Source organism: Pyrus communis, chromosome 6 (assembly GCF_041283825.1).
Source record: "Pyrus communis isolate YQ-2024b chromosome 6, ASM4128382v1, whole genome shotgun sequence".
NCBI lineage: Eukaryota > Viridiplantae > Streptophyta > Magnoliopsida > Rosales > Rosaceae > Pyrus > Pyrus communis.
In genome coordinates this window covers 24,296,373-24,317,609 of record NC_142570.1, presented here as the reverse complement: position 1 = coordinate 24,317,609, position 21,237 = coordinate 24,296,373, and the positions used below count along the sequence as shown (strand labels likewise).

The 21,237-nt window shown below is 37.0% G+C and overlaps 4 protein-coding genes across 6 annotated transcripts; 1 reads left to right on the top strand and 3 right to left on the bottom strand.

Moving 5' to 3' along the window:
- Positions 1-1,875: 1,875 nt before the first annotated feature.
- LOC137711221 (outer envelope pore-like protein) lies at positions 1,876-3,704 on the bottom strand. 2 transcript variants are annotated; one of them, XM_068450447.2, is made up of 5 exons: positions 3,516-3,703; positions 3,226-3,300; positions 2,863-3,015; positions 2,540-2,638; positions 1,876-2,107 (listed from the first exon to the last, which is right to left on the bottom strand). In XM_068450447.2, exons 1-5 carry the CDS (start codon positions 3,606-3,608, stop codon positions 2,024-2,026), a joined length of 504 nt encoding a protein of 167 aa, XP_068306548.2. In that variant the 5' UTR covers positions 3,609-3,703; the 3' UTR covers positions 1,876-2,023. The 2 variants fall into 2 exon arrangements, with proteins under 2 accessions (XP_068306548.2, XP_088552233.1); XM_088696107.1 differs by lacking the exon at positions 3,226-3,300 and having other exon boundaries at positions 3,516-3,704.
- A 136-nt stretch (positions 3,705-3,840) lies between these two features.
- Positions 3,841-8,057, top strand: LOC137710641 (dolichyl-diphosphooligosaccharide--protein glycosyltransferase subunit 1A). The gene is made up of 10 exons (XM_068449722.2): positions 3,841-4,083; positions 4,362-4,406; positions 4,633-5,267; positions 5,362-5,509; positions 5,588-5,764; positions 6,008-6,076; positions 6,237-6,326; positions 7,023-7,181; positions 7,255-7,479; positions 7,652-8,057. The coding sequence occupies exons 1-10, from the start codon at positions 3,982-3,984 to the stop codon at positions 7,841-7,843; spliced, it is 1,842 nt and encodes a 613-aa protein (XP_068305823.2). The 5' UTR covers positions 3,841-3,981; the 3' UTR covers positions 7,844-8,057.
- Positions 8,058-8,268: 211 nt separating this feature from the next.
- On the bottom strand, positions 8,269-10,149 carry LOC137710642 (FKBP-like peptidyl-prolyl cis-trans isomerase family protein). Of its 2 annotated transcripts, none has more exons than XM_068449724.2 (6): positions 9,802-10,149; positions 9,491-9,561; positions 9,323-9,409; positions 9,067-9,216; positions 8,900-8,959; positions 8,269-8,536 (listed from the first exon to the last, which is right to left on the bottom strand). In XM_068449724.2, exons 1-6 carry the CDS (start codon positions 10,088-10,090, stop codon positions 8,474-8,476), a joined length of 720 nt encoding a protein of 239 aa, XP_068305825.1. In that variant the 5' UTR covers positions 10,091-10,149; the 3' UTR covers positions 8,269-8,473. The 2 variants fall into 2 exon arrangements, with proteins under 2 accessions (XP_068305825.1, XP_068305824.1); XM_068449723.2 differs by having other exon boundaries at positions 9,491-9,564; positions 9,802-10,146.
- A 781-nt stretch (positions 10,150-10,930) lies between these two features.
- LOC137710315 (MLO-like protein 9) lies at positions 10,931-17,570 on the bottom strand. The gene is made up of 15 exons (XM_068449250.2): positions 17,094-17,570; positions 16,784-16,841; positions 16,381-16,601; positions 15,874-15,990; positions 14,131-14,185; positions 13,909-13,997; positions 13,271-13,345; positions 13,047-13,135; positions 12,892-12,941; positions 12,734-12,774; positions 12,355-12,528; positions 12,229-12,264; positions 12,038-12,105; positions 11,621-11,681; positions 10,931-11,516 (listed from the first exon to the last, which is right to left on the bottom strand). Exons 1-15 carry the CDS (start codon positions 17,223-17,225, stop codon positions 11,262-11,264), a joined length of 1,521 nt encoding a protein of 506 aa, XP_068305351.2. The 5' UTR covers positions 17,226-17,570; the 3' UTR covers positions 10,931-11,261.
- Positions 17,571-21,237: the final 3,667 nt, after the last annotated feature.

Sequence of the window (21,237 nt, the reverse complement as noted above, 5' to 3'; positions counted from 1 at the left end):
AAAAAGACAAGGCAAGGCGTCTCCACCATCCCTTCCCTTCCCTGGTGTTTGGGAAGTGGACAATAGTATAATACGATTCGTCTTTGTATCCCAATGTGGTTTGGAATGCAGCTGGACCGTTAAATGTGCTCAATTACGAGTGCTGTTTGGTTCAAAACCATTTGGGATCCTTTGGACGGTTTGGTGGCATGAATAAGTGCATTTTTGCTCCCTACCCTAATTTATAAATGGTGATAATGCTTATTATTATACTAATTATCATTATATTAGTTTAAATTTTAAAATTTGCTCACTACCCTAAATTATAAACGTGCTCCATGGCCCAAGAGTTGGGTACCAATCAGCTCGAATTGGAATATAATTATGAATAGTTAGTGCTTGTTATTGCTGTTTTGATCTTAGCTTTGTTGTCTGTTTTTCTTATTGTTGCAGCTCTCTTTGTTGCGTGTTTGTATTTTCAGCTACTCTTTGCTACTTGTATTCTCTTTTTCTTATCGATACATTTTACTTATCCAAAAAATAAAATAAAATTTCCTCTCGAATTGGAGGGATATGCAGCCTTCGTTGTTGCTGCGCTCTCTCTTCAAAAGGATGATAATATGTCTTTGTGGGGAGCTATAATTCAGGAGACGCGTTATTACCTACACTCCATTCCTCAAACCACAATCAAGCATACGCGGAGAGGGTCAAACAAGGTTGCTCACAGATTGACGCAACTGGGATTTACTCTAGATCAAAGATGAGTTTGGTTCGAGGAACCGCCTGATGTACAATTTTGTCTGGGTTGAAATCTCCGACAAAGTTTTTATCGAGGCCTATTAAATATGCACCCTATCCTACTATTTGTACGACTTCTATATTATATCAATTAACACTGTACTCTTTATCAAAAATAGATAGATTAAATTGAACTCATCCAACAATAATTAACAGGGTGATGAACAAAAATATTTCCACAAATATAATATGATTAGAGAAATTAAAATGGACTAGAATATCGGAGATGTTGTTTGGTAGTGTTAAAGTCCCACTCTCTCTCATCCACTTGAGTCGAATGGATGGCGATTGCAATCGATTCGGCAATTGATTCAATTGAGAGTTTCAAACAACGAGTTTCGAGATTTTGAATTTCTTTATTAACATATATGAGATTATTTACACTAAGGGGTGAAGAAGTGAGTTAAGTCTCACAATCGGATAGCCATAATAATTTAGTTCGAATTGCCTTTGACGATAATCGAACCTAAAATCTTTCACTTACAAGGGAAAAATAATATCACATGATGGTAGTACTAATTGACTTTTAAGGAGTTACACATGACCTCAGTACCTGTGTGCACCAAACACAGGACAAGACTTCCCATCTTATCACTCCAACACTAACCCATCCCTTCCAAAATGGAGGTGAAATCGAATCAAACAGAAAGTATGAGAAATCAAAATCAAATTGAAACTCCGTCACCAAACAATAAAATGGAAACTTCATCGCCAGCCAGACCATTCTGTTTTCTAGGGTACAGCTACAATCAAATTTTCAATCCTAGCCCAAACTCACAATCCGGTTGAGTTGCCTGCACGAAATTGAAACTCTCAGCCGAATCCCAACCTAATTGGTCCGAAATACAGTCTGATCCCTATCGAGACCGAACCAATTCTTTGGTTTAGTGCGTGTTATTGGGACTCCAAAAATCTCATTTTACACTTCTCACAAGTGTATTTTTCTTTCCAAATATAGAAAGTTTGGAATGTAAAATGAGATTTTTGAAGTACCAATAACAATTCCCTAGCGCTTTTACCATCAGTGGATTCCAATATGGTAACTCAATTGAACTTTCAGCAACTATGGTATGGCAAAAGCTATGAATATAAAAAATATAAGCCAAAAGAATCGGATAATTGACCACTAAATGTTGCACTTTGCTTTTCAATGTCAAGTTTTAGCACAATAGCCTGCCAATTATAAGTAAATACAGTACAACAACGTTTTGCAACAACACATCTGACCTACAAAAGTTCCCCCTTCTCACAAGTCAAACCTCACATTCCATTTACCATTACCATTGGCATTGAATGTCCAATTGTTTTCCCTGATCTGCATATATGGAACCTGAAAAAGGCGGAAAAATAATAAATACGAAGTGGAAAGTTCAATGTCGCCTTTAACTACAATTTACAAGGAAATGATTCAAAACTGGAACTGAGTTTTTTGACAAGCAATAGGATAATTAATTAAATTCATCTAACCTACAGGGATGGGTATTCGATATTGGGAACTGAGATTGATCAAATTAGCTCTAATATTTCATTCAGTCCACCAAAAGTGAAATACAAAGAGAAGATGTATACTAATCTTCTAGCATAAACGTAAAATTCGTTCGTTGCTGTTGTCTTATGATATTAGTAATTATCTATTCAATAGAAGATCTATTGATAAGAAACAAGATATTGTTGAATATATGAGTTCATATGAAATGATTCCAACAATGTAAACAAGACCCGCACAACAAGTCATAACCAAGTTTGAGCTAAGTAACAATACCTTGTCCAACAAGTCATAACCAAGTTTGAGCCTGACATCTTGGTCATTTTGAAAGTTCAAAATGCACCACGAAAATTCAGCAGCTCCAGTGGAGTTTCTCTGTGGAAGAATTAGAGCCAACATCAACATACAAAGGTTCTAACTTCTAACTCTAAGAAGGGATGACAAACACGCTAGAGAGCAGAGATAGAGAATAGAGAGCATATATTTTATTTTGCCGGTCTCAAGAGAGCGCATGTTTTGATTCAGCAATCATATAAAACGGGCACAACCGCACAAGTGTTTGCAAAGGTCAAAATAAAAGCAATTGAACTAGTACCAACCTCTTTAAATTCTTTGTCAAGATGACATCTTCCCTTAACATTGAAGCTGAACAGGCCATCTGTTGTCACAGGGAATGACTTCTTCGCACGGACAGTGTAGTGCAGTTTCTCGCGCTTATCATATTGCAATCCCACTCCAAGGCTTGCTGAAAACTACAATTGATTGTCATTGTCATTGCCAAATTCGCCAAGCATATCAACTATCCATTATTAATGATTAAATTTCAAAAAAGGAACAACATCGATGTTAGCCTAGCCTGGCCATAAATTGCACAAATAGATAATTCTATTTGATTGTTCTTGAGCTGCAATTCTAAATAAACTGCTGTAACCAGAACTTGGATATTGGAAAAATTGACATACGTCGGGGTAGAAGCGCCTCACTACCGCTCTCAAAAATGTTGGAACTCCAAATTTAGTATCTAACTCTCCAAGAATCTGACACACACGCACAGAAAAAAAAGGTCAAGCATTTGAGCACTGAATTGAATTCCCCAACATTGTATTACAACTCTAATGGCTACAAACTGGGAAATTTACTAATATTCAGTGACCACAGAAAAATGCATGAAAATTTCAACAGCAAAGCAATCAACCAAGAAAGCAAAACAGAGAGAGATTAAAAATTGAAGAAAATCGGGAGAAGAGAGGACCTGCAAGTGGGTTTTGGAATCGAGGGCGAGCTTCTGCTTGGCGTGGATTCTCAAAGCTTTGGCATCGCCGCCATATCTCAGAGAGGTCTCCATTTCACCACCGAAATACGAATCCGAAACCCTAGCTGGATATGGCGGAGAAGTCAAGTGAAGAGAGGACAGTCACCTACTCACACTACTCTCCCCACTCATCCCCGTTATCTTAAGGATTTTGGAGAGAAGACCATCACGTGCGTTTTTCGTTTCACACCCAATCATTGACGGCCACGCCATGTTTCAGCACGTGTTCTGCTTCAAAATTGGGCCAATTGGGCCTTGTCAAAGTGAGATGGGCTCAACTGGTTCCAGGATTTCTTCATCTGTTTTCCCATCCTCAGAGACGACGTACTTTGGAGACTGAAGAAACCCAAAACCTCTGCGAACGGCTGCTGCATTTGCTTTGGGGAGAGAGGGAAGGAAGAGAGAGATGCGAGAAATGGGTTTGAGAGTGGATGTGTTTCTGCTGGCACTCGCCGTCGTGTGGGCGCCTGTGTTGTCGGATCTGGTGATCTCCAAGGTTGACCGACGCGTAAGTCTCGTCTCCCTCCCTCCTTTCTCTGCAATTCAGCCTTACTCCATTCCCAGAATCCCTGATTCCATGAATTGGATTGTGTTTTTAATGTTTGCCTGATCAATGTTGTTGGAGATCTCCAGCTTCTCATTTATTGTTTCATGTTCTAAATCGAAAATTCTAGTTTTCATTCATCGAAGTTTGTTTGTTTTTTTTTTTTTGAGGTTGTATTTGGTCTTCGTTCGTGTTTGAATTTGACATTGAGCTTTGGTTGTTGGTTGGTTGGTTGGCTGCAGATTGATTTGACATCACAAATTGCGCGGATCACTTCCACGCTGAAGGTGACCCATCACTACCCTTTCATTAATTGAATTGTTAACATTTAATTGATTATTCTTGAATTTATTTGAGACTTAATGAAATTAGTTTCTCGGCTCGATTCGACGGGTGTAGGAATCACGCCAAGAATGTTTGGAAAGTTTTGCTCCTTCAAAAAATGAATAACAGATAAGAAACCATGTTTGCATATATCTTGAATTTGAATTGTGTGCCTTTCATGCTCTGCAGGTGGTAAATGAGGGAAGCAGTTTGGTTACAGAAGTTCTGTTGGCGTTTCCCGAGAATCAGGCTAAACATTTGGCACATCTGACGGCAACCCCCACCGAAGGCAAAGGAAAAGCGAAAGGTTCTAGTATTGGCTACCCAGTTCAAAATGTTCATCCGAAAGACATGCCTCCTGCTTTGACATTTTATTCTGTTGCTTTACCAAAGGGACTGGGCAAGGGGGACAGCTTCACTTTTGATCTATTGGCTGTTTTCACCCATGTATTGAAGCCGTTTCCAGAGAAAATTACTCAGGCTGACATTCAACTCCTAGTGTTTCAGGAAAGCGCATACTACCTCTCTCCTTATGCGGTCAAGGTGCAAACACTCAGTGTTAAATTGCCTGATGCGAGAATTGAGTCTTATACAAAAGTAGAAAATACAAAGAGTGTTGGTTCAGAGATCAAATATGGTCCTTATGAGAATCTTTCTCCCCTTTCCTACTCACCCATAGTTGTTCATTTTGAGAGCAATCAACCTTTTGCTGTTGCTGAAGAGTTGGTGCGAGAGATAGAGATTTCCCATTGGGGTAATATTCAAGTAACAGAGCATTACAAGCTTGTCCATGGAGGTGCTCAAAGCAAGGGAGAATTCTCAAGGTCCCTTTTTCTTTTACTTTTAATTGTCTTGTTGGTCATTTGGTGCTGTGCCATTCGGGAGCTTAAATTTAACTTTTGTTCATTTCTTCTGCAGACTTGATTATCAAGTCAGACCTCATGTCAGAGGTCAATCAGCCATTAGGCGTCTTGTTGCGAAATTGCCACCAAGAGCTCATTCTGTTTACTATAGGGATGAAATAGGCAATGTTTCAACATCCAACTTATGGAGTGATTCTAAGAAGGTAACTATTTTACCTCGCGTGGACTAATATTCCCAGTTGTTATTCCTGATTGTACTCAACTTGTATGTATGATTGCAGACAGAACTGGAAATCGAACCTAGATACCCTATGTTTGGTGGTTGGAGAACTGCGTTTACCATTGGATATGGCTTGCCGCTTCATGAATATCTGTTTGAATCAGATGGAAAATGTGTCCTTAATATTAGTTTTGGTTGTCCCGTGAATGAGATGGTCATTGACACCCTCATTGTGAAGGTTGGTAATGTGATGATTTATTGATACTATGTCCTTTGACCCTTTAATTCTTTTTTCTTCAGCTTGTGTACTTATTTGTTAGATAGTCATACTGAGTTGCTTTCATATTACTTCCTTTTAATGTGTAGGATGTGGTATATCAGAAGAATGTTTAAAAAGCATGATTTAGAGTCAGATTATGTGAAAAGAATTAATTTCCTCCTGCATTTTTTTTTATTTTTTATTTTTGACTGTGAACTGCAGGTTGTTCTACCTGAGGGCTCTAGAGATATATCTGTATCTACTCAATTTCCTCTGAAACAAGGGCGAGAGGTATTATTACTATTATAGACCAAGTTATAATTTATTATTTCTCTTTTGCCTCATCTTTTTTTTCTATTTGGAAAAAAAGCTTCATTTTCCTTTTCTTTCCTTTTTTTTTTTTTTTTTTTTTTTTTTTTCTTCTGATTAAATATGTGTACGACTCTTACAGACAAAATTTTCCCACTTGGATCTTGTTGGGAGACCAGTGGTTGTACTCGAAAAGACTAATGCTGTGCCTGAGCATAATCAGAAATTCCAGGTAACTATATTACATTTTCTCATAAAAGAGGAGATGACTGAGAATATCAAATTAGAATGTTTTTTTATTTTTGTTTGCTAAAATATTACATTTACTTAGTTTCTAATGTTGATTATTGTTTTCGACACCAATGTACATTTCTAGCGGTCTATAGGAAACAAGACGTGACATTTAAGTTTCCAGTATTGCTTAAATGAGATTGCAAGTGTCTAGCGATGCTTGTAGTGGTATCAGTTGTGGATATATTTTCCAAGCTTTCTGCTTCATCTTAGTCAGATTTAGTTTCTGTTTTAGGTGCCTGATTTTCTTTACCCTCTCTCTGGTAATTATGAATTTATCATGTATAATCAATCATCATTTTAATACTTTATTTATCTATTTTATAGAAAAAGTTGTCAAAAATAAAAATGTTGGTCAGCTGCTGTGTTGCCTGCCATGTAGTGTGTCATCTTCCCTGTCTTCCCACTGTTATCCTGCTACTCTTTTGAGGTTCCTAGTAATATATCATTTCCGTGAATGTTGAGATCGTAGTTCATAGATTTCATAATTTCTGCATGATGTATTATGTATTATGTTGGACTGTCTAATATTAACTTTCATGCTTCTTTTCTGAAATTAAGGGTGAAGTGAATCTCCGTACATGTGTTAAGACTTTGTCCTCAATTTTCTCTCAACTTTATTATCCTTCCTTTGCAGGTCTATTACAAATTCAACAGCCTCGCAATGCTTACTGAACCGTTGATGTTGATTTCTGGATTTTTCTTTCTTTTCATTGCTGGCATTGTATACATGCATGTGGACATGTCAATATCCAAGTCTTCTCCGTCTTATTTGGCCAAACTGCAGTGGGATGAAGTAAGTTTTTGTCTTGTATTTTTCTTTCTTAAATAATTTCAATAAGAAAACAGTAATTATTGTCTTGTTCTAGGTGCAAGCAGCAATTCAGAAGATCCAAAATATCATCAACCGATGCCTGCTGATACATGATAAGCTGGAAGCATCATTACGTAATCTTTCCCGGACAGGGGATGTCCAAGCTTGTAAAGCTGCTCGGAAAGCAGCTGATGGTTCGTTGAAAGAGCTTTCAAAAGAGATGAAGCCCTTGTTGGCATTCTTGCAATCTTCTCAGCAGGCTGCACAGATACTACCCAAGGTTGGTTCGCCTTTTAGTTGTAATTATAATATCTTTTTGTTTATGTACTGCCAACCACCGAATTAATTGGAACACTTCTCGATACACCGGGTTTTCGTGGCATGCAGAGTGTTATCACAGTACTGCTATGCATCTTTTAATTATAGCATTTATTATTTGGTTGCTCAAACAGGTGGAGGAGCTAGTTGTGAAGGAGAAAGATTTAGAAGAAAGGTTAATGGCGAAACACTCTACAGTTGTGGATTGCTATGAGAAGAAGTATGGCGGAAGGGAAATCGAGAGCCGGGTTGCTTCACATCTGCAGAAAATTACCGCCTTGAGGCAGGAGGTTGACGATCTTCTGGAGTTTATTGACGAGATATAAGAAATAGGCATATTTTGCGCTTGTTATAATATTCTCCGGAACTTTAAAGTGAGTGAAACCCAAGACTAGTTGCTTGTAGTTTTGTTTTGACAATGCATTGTATTACGAGTGCGATGGACTTGATTAAATTTAGCTTTGATCATATTTATTCGCATAAGTTACAACACGAATGATTAGGTACGATGAAGTTCAAACTAAGTTGTTCTGTTAGCAACTCGAAATGTCTGCATGTTTTTAAGGTGTAGGTTTCTGCAAAGCTCAGTCGACCGCGCTTATTTTTGACAGGTCAAGAAGAATTCTTTGTGCTATATACTGAATTCATTCAAACGATTTTTCGAATTAATCGACACAAATATGTTGCGTTACCATTTTAACCAAACGAGCCAGTTTCATACAGCAATGACAAATTGCTATAGTCGTCCAGATTACGTATTGAAAATGCAGATTCAATTGATATGAGCCATATGACCTTTACAAACTTTCCGTTGCGTACACAAGTCTCTCTCAAGTTTATCCCTACTCTTTGAAAATGGCGGTTTCAACTTCCAACTCATCCCCATTCTCCCACCGAAACATGAGACGGGAGATTGTCGAGCGAAAATAAACTACTGTAATCAACCTGTGCCAGGCTCACTTTCCGTCTGGCTGAATTACTTGCAAAAGCTCCAGATTTAGCTCAAACGTTGCACCAGGCTGCAGATTTGTGTGGAAAACATTCATTGTCAAATCTATGCTCAACATATTTGTTATATACAGCAAGTGATTTGCACATGTACGTAGCACTACAAGCTAGCTAGTACACATTATAACATGATCGATCAGGACTGTCTAAGAAACAAACAACGCTTCAGATCTTTTGAAGATTTGTCCAAAATTAACAAAGATTCGAGTTAAGCAGTGTATTAGACAATAACGATAGCACTGCAGTACGAAAATGCTCTCATGAACGAATAAAAGAATGATAGATGTTGTGATGCCTAGCCCTAGGGTAAGGTCTTGGAGTCAACTGTCAAGACTAATAAACGGAACAAATGATCGATGTTTAGAGGCGCTTACAGGGATCTCATTCATGCCCCTTTGGCCATAGCCAGCCTCTGGAGGAACAATCACAGTTCGCTGCAAGGATACCAGAAAACAATGACAAAAATTCAAGGAAACGATGAAACTAGATGGAATAAGTACCACATTTGTTGTATTTAGGCATAAAAGGAGGATTCCATCACCTTTCCCCCGACTTTCATCCCCTCAGTTACCGAGTACATTGCTTGAGGGGGTTTTGGTGCAGCTTGTGCAGAAAATAGACCATTGGCATTGTCCACAAACTCACGCTTTCGTTCTTTCCCCGGAGTAGCTCCAACTTTGAACACGTATGGCTAGTACAAAACAAGGAATTACGCGTTGGTAATTCATTCAAAAAGAGGCTGTGCATGATATGAACACACAGAACACACCCACAAAACAAAGAATAGAGTTGAGAACCTGCGCGATACTACGATTTCCGGCCAAGAGTTTAGATTCCCTGCTTGACACGGCTGTAATCCCCCGATACAAGCAGTCAAAGTGGACCTGCATTCAAGTACTTTATTGAATAAGAAAATTAACATCAATCAATCTACTTAAATTAGAAACACAAATGCATGTATGCACCTCAACTGTTGATCCTTTCTCAGCTACTGGACCCCTTCCCTCAACCAAATCATAATATTTTAATCCATCAGCTGCTGAAGGAACAAGAAATCAAGCAAGCAAAGATGGGTTAAACTTGTTTGGTAACTGTTCAGTTTGCAATTTTCATATTGCGGAATAAATTGTGGGTTGACCATTGCACCTAAATATAATCAACCAATTTTACCAATGGATAAATACAACTTTGTACATAATTATCCTTCAAAATCAACAACAAAATTCAAGAAATTGAAACAGTTAGATATGAGAAAGTGAGTAATTAAGTAACTTACGGGTTGTGCGGTAGTCTTCAAGGGGGATGATTTTCCTGTTGCGTCGCTCTCTCGCAAGTGAAGGCGGAGGAGGAGACGCTGCTGAAATGAGGGTGATAGGCAGCCAAGTACTAATGAGAATGGCAGCACATCTTCTTGAACAAGAAATCAATGACGAGGAAATGGGCAGCACTTTTTGTACTACTGAAACTTGCTCTACTTGCCCTTTAGTACTGCTGCCGCCACCTTTTGAATGAGAATGATGACGACTGAGACGCTGATTAACGGTCAAGCACCTTACTGATGCCATGGCCGTTGGAAATATAGCAGCAGGATGCCTGTTTTTTCAACCGCCCTTTCTATACCATATCCATATCCTTTTTTCTTCAATTTACCATAATACCCATACTACACTCTTTCTTTATTTGGCAAAAGAATATGGGATGAAATATTTTGTTTTATTAAGTAGGCAAAAGTGAGAGAGAACCTTTGTTGGGATTGGAGTGGAACAAGATCATATCCCATTGTCTTGCTATTTTTACTTGTTTTGGATATGGAAGATGAATACAAAAAGAAAAGGAGTGAAAAAAAACTTATATGATTTCTTTCTGCTATTATTTGCGCTTTGTGTTCACAAAGGAAAAAGTAGAGTTGGCTTTTCGATCGTGTTTGGGGTCTCAAAGTGACCCCTTCATATAGAAAAGTTCACTGACAAAACATGTACAAACTTACACAACCATACACCAAACTTGTTGTAGTAAAATAGTGAAAACCATCTCATCGTGTGCAAAAGACTTCAGTGAATAGTGAAGACTCAGATGACATCCATTCTTACAACATTTGTTATCTTTTAAACGATGGTATGAATCTGACTTTCATCCCCTGGAAATTACTTTGACTTTAAACCCCCCCTAAGTCGAGTTTGCGAGTCTCACATTATCCTCTACTCTTAATGTATTTTTTGCCCAATGTAACGTGATACATGAGTGACCGTTTCTTTTTTCTTTAAACTTGATGTTGGAAAATGATTCATAGAACACTAGCTAATGGACAATTTAAATTACTATATTTAAAACTTTATTAGGGAACATTCGTATGATCTAAAATAGAACATGCTAAATTTCAGGTGTTTGTGTTAATAACTCTAAAATTTAAAGAACACGAAATCAATGTAGTTGATTGATACTTTTGGTTTTAAAACAAAACATTGAATGAAGAAATAATATTACATAGAAAGAGAAGGGGATCTTTTCACCAGAGTCTTGAGCTGATGGATTGTTCTGGCCTACTACTTGTACAAGATTAAGTTCATGTTAACTTCGGAGAATTTGCAAGATGTCATGATGTGACAAATCATATGCACACAGTTACTCATAAACAATAGGGATATTTGGTATTCTTGCCGGCCTTAAGTTGCTTGCCGGAGCCTCAAGTTTTGCAATGTTTTATTTCTCCCACATTCACCGCCACAATTGCGAAAATCACGGTCCTGATAGGAGGTCAGCGTTGTTGCCTTGAATATCTACGCTGGCCGTGATGTTTGCTGTCTGTTCAGGAGTTGATGCGTTTTTGTCCATCTTAGCCTTTGGTGGTGGCTTTGTTACTGAGTCGCCACCCGAAGATGCTTTACCTCCCGACTTCCCACCAGCCTTCTTTGCAGCAGCATTTTTTTGCCATATCTTTAAAGCCTTGTTAGTTTGTTCATCAAAGATCGACTTCTTCATTGTTGATCCCATCTGCGAATGTAATTTTAACGTCTTGGTATAAGTTGAATTCCACATGAAGAATCATAAAAAGAGTAAAAACGGCACGGAGAGGAATCAATGATTAGTGATTGTACCTGCGTAACCAATGCATATAGCGGAAGTGTGATGTAGCTGCACATAAACTGAACTGCTACCCTGCTCACATACCGTTCATTATTCATTATTTTGTATACGTAATGATACTCTCTTTGTTCACTACAAATTAATTCAAATGATATTCTGCGCTCTACACATGAAATGAATAAGATATCGCCATAGCACCTTGGATAGAACATGTTGAGGATAATGATAAATGTTCTCTTTTTAAATTAGTTTGTCCAGAATATGTTCTTTAAATTCACAGTCAAACAACATAAGCATATGTTTGGCGCGAGTTACTCTAAATATATAATGTATTGCGAGAAGTTTATGATCAAGGGATATTCTTCGTTTAGTGCATTCTCGCTGTAGAATTAGCAACGAGGAAGAAAAAAGAGAGAAGGTCGACGTACCCAAGTGCAACTCTAAGTGCTGTGAGAACGAAATTGTCATGGAAACAAGATCTCAGCCCAAACTCGTACTGCATTAGGATTCAAGAGAAAGCTTTTAATTTAGAATGCTGTTAGTGACATATATAATATAATATAAACATATATATACAAAAAAACAAAATACAGAAAGAGGCGATTAGCTTGATTATTACCCATATCCAGAAAAAATATGTAATCTCAAATGCATTCTGCACAAGTATAATGCAAAATTAGAAATCTTTATTATGAAAAATTAACCCACAAAGAATTTGCAGAGACTTAAGACATAAAAAATGTACCTGAAAGAGGACAAAATGGATCAGATGAAGAACTAACTGAGGCCAGCCGAACCAAAAATGCTCGTCTGAGACTTGCACCAGAGGTATTCCTTGGACTACAGCATGCCTTTCTTGGATTTCAAGTGCCATTTGTGTTATAATTGCTTGCAGCTTTGTTCCAACAGCTAAGATTATCTTCAACCAATCAAATAGTTAGTCAGTTTTTAATCTTTTTAGAGGGCAATTACCTCCCATAAAGAATAAATCATCATAAATATTCCTCGATCCGAAGGCAATTTCTCCAAGATAACTTTTTTGAAGTGCCAATAACAGTTCATATTTTACTTGTGTTGCAAGGAAGAATATTTTAATGAAATCATCTATATTAAAGAATACTTACAATTAGAGGAAGTATGGATAGCACAAACATAGCTTCCCATCCTGAAACAAAGAAAAGGCAAACTCAGTTAATTACCTAAAAGAAGAAAGAAGAAAGAGACATACATATACATATATATATATACATATATATATATATATAAAATATGAATAACTTACCATGAACATTGAGAAGCAAGTAGAGAGTCATTGTAGTCCATAAGAGTGGACTGTCAGCATCAAGAGAATATATATATATAGTTAAGAAACAAAACATTTGAGATTAATTGCACAAATTTGAAGAAATTAAGAAATTTTAGTAGTAATTTTCTTACGTGATTCCCACAACCACCTTAAAGTCATCTTCTAATGACCTTTTGATATATTTTTGAAAGTCAAACTTACTTCCAGGTGCTAAATGAACCTATATAACAACAGACCAGCAGCCAGTCACCTTAATTGTTAAAGATTAATACAGTATTTCAAGTGCAAAATTCTTAATTTCAAATAATCAAAATTATTAAGCTAATTAATACTAATTAAGAGTAAAGAAGCTTACAGCGATGAACCCATGCCGCATGGTCAAGTAGTCAGCCCTACGAACAGACCTAAAGAATTGTCTGAAAAAGCTTACCTGAACAAATTCAATATTCAAGAACCACCCAATAATCAAGAGTATGTTATGATCTTGTTAAACAACAAACCAAATTAAGTTATATTGAAGCTCCTTCCTGCGTTGATTACATAAAAGTGGGAGAAAGTTGTCATCATTTAAAAACAAATGCGCACATCCTCCCTAGAGCTACTTCAAATGCAGTTCAGTAGTCGGAGCCGTCTATGTTAAAATAATTTTCTTTCAAAGATCACATATCTATGGATGAAAAAAATTTCATGTCGGAAACTATTTGGTCATCCAAAAACTAGTTTGCCGGAAAAATGAAATGACAAGTATGATAATCAAATAGCTAAAAGCCTAAATGATTTCTCATTTCACGGACTCATTAGATGGATGATGATCCTTGAAGGAGAATCTAAAGTACAGACGGTTCTAATCATTAGATTGCAAGCTGGAATACTTGAAACTTCCTATATCAAAGGGTATACGTAATCGTATGATTGTAAGCCCTTAATTTAATTACCAAAATTCGGTTTCCATGAAAAGAATTCTGAAAAGAGGAGTTAGTAAACTATTCTTACAAGATAGAAGGTGACTGGTGTTTTAGTCCAACACTTGGTGTGGTCTCTCACAAAAGATGTCTCGTGAGTGAGCCTGAATTTTGTAGGATCTGATTAAAACATAAAGTTCCAATTTTAGAACTCAACACAGAGAAGTCAGAAATATGACTAATGATGATTTATAGCAAATTATGGAAGACACTTAATTGTAATTAGTAGAGGTTGTGTTGTGGAATGATTTACCATTGAATTCATTATCATTTTCCATCTCTCGTTCCCACACCTTCCAAGCACGAATCTGCAGAAGTTAAGGGGATTCAGAATTATACTACTCCTGAAGATATACAAGAATTCAATATAATTCCCTCAAAAAATAAAAAGGAACTGAATAACGATCAAGTGACACAATCTCCAGCATCATCTGGAATCATATTCGATAATCCCATAATTCCACTGGGGGTAGGGATAAGAGAAGAACTTAATTTGTGCCCCCTTGCACTATATCTATATTCAAAGGAAGTTTGATTCTCAATATGTATACGAAATTTTGGGAAACTGGCCACTTAGACGCACAAGAAGATTTTTGCCTCTATTTTCAAAATTCATCAAAATTTGCCCTCTTTCAAGCGTGAAAAAGTTTGACTGATCCTATCGATTAAATGCATTCGAAACATAGCTCCCATTGCTCAAGAGTCAAGATCCTCCGACAACAACTTGAGCTCCTTCTCGAGAACAACTCGAGTGCCTGTCGAGCCACCTCTCTTTTCTCGAGTATTATATCTGTTTGCTGCAATATTACTCAAATGGTGTCGACATGAGCTCGAGTTATTGTGGGGGTGATCTTGAGCATTGAAACCTCAGAAATAGTTTTAAATGCAATTCTAAGAATAGGGTTTGCAAAATTTTCATATACAAAAATTAAAGGGAAAATTTTTTCAAACTTCTAAAAGTGGCATAATATTTCTCCAAATTTTCCAAAATTCCTATCCTTATTCCTTAAGGCCTCATTTGGTAGATATGAAGGATTGAATTGGAATGAATAAAACACTATTCTCAATGTATGCTGAAGGAAGACATATGGAAAAAATTGTGACAAACTTGTAGGTATACAGGAGATGGATTAATCAAGAAGAAAATTTATCCATTCAATCATCCCCAAAATGCTAGGAGTAGAAGAGAGGAATTCTCATAATGTCTAATCCTCTTCACCTATAAGTGAGAGGTCTTAAATTTGAATGGGGTGATGGCAAGTTTAATTAATACCAATTTATTCCCTCACCCCTTAGACCAACTCCAATGGTGGGCTAAAAGCCAAATTACCCCCCAAAATTTCCCCCCAAATCCACTCCAACCCAAGGGGAAATTTTGAGCTAAATGCTAAATGCTAAACCAATGTCAAATTCCCCCCGAAATTTAGCCCAGAAATCGGGGTGGACTCTACCCAATATTTATCGGAATTTAAATTTTTTTAGATTAAAATGTTCATAAAATTAATTTACGATAGTCTACATATTTATTTACTTTTTTTAATTTAATTTAACAAAAAAAAAAATAGCCTAAGTTAATTCTTTAATAATTCCGGACTAAAATTTTAGGGTAGAACGGTTGGAGTAGAAAAGTTGTTTTTGGGCTAAAAAATTTTACTTTTAGCCCAACCATTGGAGATGGTCTTAGTGTAAATATAAAAAAAACTCATCTTTTAATCCCCTCAAATACTAAATCATTTTATTTTACCTTCAAGCTGTCTGGAATTTAAAAATATTCTATTCCAGTCAATTTCTCTATACCAAACAAGGCCTAACTTCTATCTTCATGTCCATTAGAAATATGACGGTTCAAACTAATTCTATTCTGGGTTTTAGTAGTAAAACTTCCAAACAAAAAGTTATGACTTTAAATATCTGATGAACATATCTTCAGAAAAACAAAAATTTTCCTGTAAGGAAAATTTCAAATATAGATAGAAAGGTAAATGTATATACCCACCTTTAATCTTCCAAGGGTCATTGTTAACGCACCGTAAAAAACGTGAAATATTGCTAAAAAGAATATGAAGATGTGAAGTTGGTGTAATCCATTTAAAGATATCAATGGCACTTTTCCCTGCATCACAAAAAAATTAAAAAAATTAAAAAATCCAACATTTCGATTAGGCAGAAGAAATGAGTGCATTACATTTAGCAGTAGCGTTATTATGTTTATCATTTTTTATCGACAAAATGTTGTGTGTTAAATTTTATCTCGTGACCTTCTTCAATAAATTAGAGATTGGGTGTCACTTATGTTGTACGTTATCAACAAAGGTAAGGATTCAAATATGTGCATGGTTTGAGCATATTTCAAGTAAAACATGCGTATTTAATTCAAGTATAAGAAGGTATTCATTTGTTATGAAGAAATTGTTTTATCAATTGTTGGGGTAATAAACTTATTAAATTGAAATGAAAGGAGGAGAAAGAAAAAGAAATGAGTAATATAGATTTGGTGTGTTACCGCTTTGCAGCCAGGACCTGCGCTACCACCAGCTAAATATCTGCGTTCATACCATAAAAGCCTACGACGATGGTCACCCCCACCACCACCTGCTTCTTCGTCAGGGTCTCTGTACGGGCAAGGCAACATTGTGTCTGCAGCCTCTATGGGAATACACACTTGAGATATATACTTTTGCCCAAATGTCAATAACAGAGATATAAATCCCAAAACCATAAGCTCTGCGTGATGAAAGCAAAAGACAAATCAGAAACAAAATGAACGAAATTAGATTACTGATTATTTCATTCAGGACTTAATTACAAACACATATATATACATAATACATGAAATGAAAGCGTAAGATGTTTATATTGTCAGAATGGCAAGCAATTAAACATTGTCAAATATATGTATTACATACCCCCTTTCACTTTCTCAAGAGCTTCAAGCAACCCCACCTTCTTTTTATGATGAAAAAACTGCAATTGAAAGACGGGATAAGTGTATGCATGAAACCCTCCAAACGTTTGAATAAGAAGGTAAATTGAAATATAAAATCAACCGCGCTGTTTGAACCTCGATCGTGTCCTTGCGTTAATACAGAGTTGGAATTAACAATGAAGATGAACATATTTTAAAAGGAAATGATTAAATTAAATGACAATTTAATAATTGCATACATATATATATATATATATATATGGATGCATGCATGCATGCATGGTACGTACCTCTCCAACCATGTGAAGAACCTTTTCCAAAACGATAGAAATAATAATGATAAGGAAGCAGACGGCGGCCAGAGCCCATGTTGGCGTCTGATCGAGTTCTCTGCCGGCATTACCCCCTCCTCCACCCGCCATTTCAAACTCAACCCTACGCCGCGGTACCTAGCGTGCCTTTAATTGTGACCTTAATTATTTAATCTCTTGTTAATTCAAACAACAACCAAACCCGGAGGATTTGTTAATATAACTACTGTTATATTATCAGAAATTAATGAACAAATGATCGGAAAATCAAAACTAGCTCTCTCTTTATCTCCATATACATATATATAATACAAATTAATTCAGGTCACGAATTAAAACGCCTATATATAAAGCTAAGAATATGACCTGAGGAGGAAGGAATTAGGAAAAGAAGAAGAAGAAAGATTATGTAATATGGTCGTCACAATCAGCAGAGGTACAAGCCAGGCTTCTAACGGTCTTGAACCGGAGAGGAAATGTACGGAAGGCTGGCCGTTACTCAACTGGCGCAACGCATGGCGGTGTGGCGCGTAAATTGGGATTCTTTGCCTTAAAATCTTTTGAGGCCGAGACCCTGCCACGAGAACCACAAGTCAATGGTCAGTAATCAAACAACAAAAAACCAAGTGGCAATGCTGACTTATGCCACCCTCCTATAAAATCATTTAAACAATAGGATCGTTACACTATATTTAGGGTTGGGGATAATACACGTAATTCATCTAAATTATTACGAGTAGGGAGATTTTAATTTGAAAGCAGAAGATAGGGAACACTACTTTAGTCAACTTGGTTAAATTCATGTCTATGCTAACTTCACAGATGACGTGAACGTGAAAACCGACTTCAATTTATTATCGATGTCATTACTTAACGCTAATAACCTAATTGAAATTGAATTTTCAAACCATTAGATTGTTATTTGAAGTATTTAAAAGATTGACATCAATTTGGAATAATGCCTAAAGAGTGGGTTGTTATCTATAAACTCTTTAAAATACTTCGCTAATTTTAACAGTAATTTAAGGTTGCGAGAAATGGCATTGGATAGTATATGATCTCTATATATAGTTCAATAAATTTCAGTTTAGAGTGTACAAGACCATTGAATTAGGGATGCTCCTAACCTCATATAAGGTGTAAACGTCCGCTAAACGAATGTGTCACGGAAGCAATTCATCTTAATTTGTCCCAACAATTGAATCGATGGAAGAAACAAAAGATAAAAAAAGCTCGCAACTAAGGTCAACAACACTTAACAGTGGAAAGGGTGTTTATAGTTGTTTGTATGACTATTTCTTATTGAAAGATAAATAACAAAAAAAAAGTAAAAGAAAAGCATTGACTTTTTTATTTAAAAACTTTCTTCCTTTTTCTTTTGTCGAACGATACATTTTTGTTACATTAGGAGCATGTTTACCAAAGGGGGATGAAACGATGGGAATCAGAATTGCACATATCCCCAACCATTCCAGCGTTTACTAAACCATCAGGAATCAAAATGATTGTGGGACCCGCATAAAATCAGGAATTCAACTTCTGGCCGGAGTCCAATTCTTGAGTGGGAGGAGCTATATGGATTCCTGGAAATGGCTTTCATCAAGAATCCAAATTTTATACCGGTAATACACTCAAACTCCAAAGATGAGAACAGTCTCAGTGTTTGCAGCCCTTGCGATGGTGATGGCTGGCCATAGGTGCTGCCTTCAAGCCCTTGCTTGACAAGGCTCGCGTTCCTGACGAAGACCAAAGAACAGGGAAGATGGTGGTCTCGCGATCAGGGGTGGGTCGACAACAGAGAAAGATGGGGAAGAGACGGGGACGAGAGAGAGATGCCTGGAGAATTTTAGAAAGGGGTGGGTTAGCAGAGAAAGATAGGGAAGATAGGGGAAGAGAGAGAGGTGCTGGGAAATTTCAGAAATGGATGGGTCGGCACGGCATCGAAGAGATGGGGGAGAAAGAGGACAGGAAATGAATTTTTTTCTTTTTTCTCTTTTTTTTTTGGGTTTGTTTTATGTTGGTAACTAGTAAGGAGCAATGAAAGAATAAAAGTTACTAGAAAATAAAAAAATAGTTATTCTCTCTACTGAAAAATGAAAGAATATAAATTTTATTAAAAATAATTAGATATAAAATAAATTAGTTACAAAAGGGGTATTTTAGTAATCACATTAATTTTCATTCCGATTCATGTGAATTAGTAAACAGTTTATATAAATCAATATCATTTATACTCCGATTCCAGCCAATTTTAGTAAACATCTTTAACAAGAATTTGATTCTGATTCCACCTCATTCCAATTCCTCCTCAATCCAATTCCTTATCAATTCAATTCCTCTCAATATGATTACGGATTAGTAAATGAGCCCTAGGTGTTAAATTAGACACTGATGGAGTTGAAATCACGACGTCATGTAAGAGCTTAACACATTTCCACCACTCTGTGATAAGGGGTCACTTGCTTTTTATTTAAAAACTTTCAACTAACCAGTAAAGCAACAAGGTCGTTGTAGTGTAGTATACTGGTAAGTATTTCCGCCTGTCACGCGATCGTGATTTCTGCCCATATTCTTTGCATCTTTTTGAATAGATGTACGCTATTATTCATTAAGTACTTTTTCCGGCAATTAGTACAGGAATTACCTCCAAAAGAACAGAAATTCATACACACATCTCTAATAAGTTACACCATTTCGGAATCTAGTCAAAGAAAAATGCCGAGACTGATGTGTTCATTTAGTACAACATGATGCAAACGATGCACTGCACATGATAGATGCTGTGAAACGAAAATCGAAAAACGAAGAAAAATCCTGGGTCCAAACTCTATGCATGAATAAAAAAGGTGTACTCAAAAGTCAAACCAATCTTGAAGAAGAAAAAAACTGGTTTGTTATGAATCGCTTGGGACAAAGACAGGAAGCTGGCCACCCCTCTATGCTCTACCCTGCTGGTAGATCCCCTCTCCAGACCAGAAGCCAATGAACTGATATTCCTTGTTCCTCTGCTTGGCTGTTCATTCAGAACAGGCCCCCAAAAGACTAAGATCTCGCTTTTTTTGGCAAGACCCAAGTTACCCTTTTTCATAGGAAGTTGTCCTATGTTTCCATTCCCATTGCTTTGTTCTGCTGACCGCGGAGATTGATCTGTCGATGACAGATAAATGGGATTGAACTGATCTATGTTTGAAGCTTTCGGCTCTAGCGGCGACGTGGTGAGGCTAGAGATTGGTCTGTTTGACTATCTTACAACAGCACAACCCTAAGTTATTTTCTTGCTGGCCTTGATCCTGTGTTCTGTGAGTGACATTCTTAGGAAGACACCAGTGCCCGGGATTGAAGAATGATACAACATAATCCGATGCGAAGCCCAACGACAAGTCACTATGCTTGGAACCAAAGCTTTGGCAACGGGACATGGTCTCTAAGACACCGTCCGCTACAGCTTCTCGTTAATCCCGCATTGAAAAGGCATACAGAAGAAACATGCTTCAAACTCCCTGGTTTCCCCTGGTTTCCTGGAGTGGATTGTTGTACAATTCAATTGTACCATGTGGATGATTTGGCATCAGGGCGTGTCAATCAGCTTCGTAGTGGTGACAGGAACAAGATCAAGACAATTTCGATATGCCATCACCGACTGAGACATGCATTTTTTGGTCATTTAAGAAAGTTACTCTCGTCATTATTTAGTGATGTTTCAAACTATACATTTTAATGTAGTGATTGTATTTTAGCTGAAAGCCATCGTGCTTCGTACTAGTTAAGATTCAATAAAATAACCACACCATTTGAGTTAATACATTCCGACGTGTGGGCCCCTCCTCTGTTACTACACAACACAGAATACGTTGGTTTGTAATATTTACGGGCCTCTACCATTGACCGTTTCGGGAAAATTGGAAGGGACCCTATACCCCTGTTCCAATTTGTAAACAGGCGCGACCTCGTCTTCGTAAAAGTCGTCGCATCGATCAAACCTCCAGTACAACTCCACAGCTCTTCGACTCGAATCATGGTGTCGGGGCAACGGTCCAAATTTATTCAAATAAGATTTTTCGTATTCCACAATTTCCAGATCCAAACCCAATAACTAATCAAAGCTTGAATTAAACACGAATTG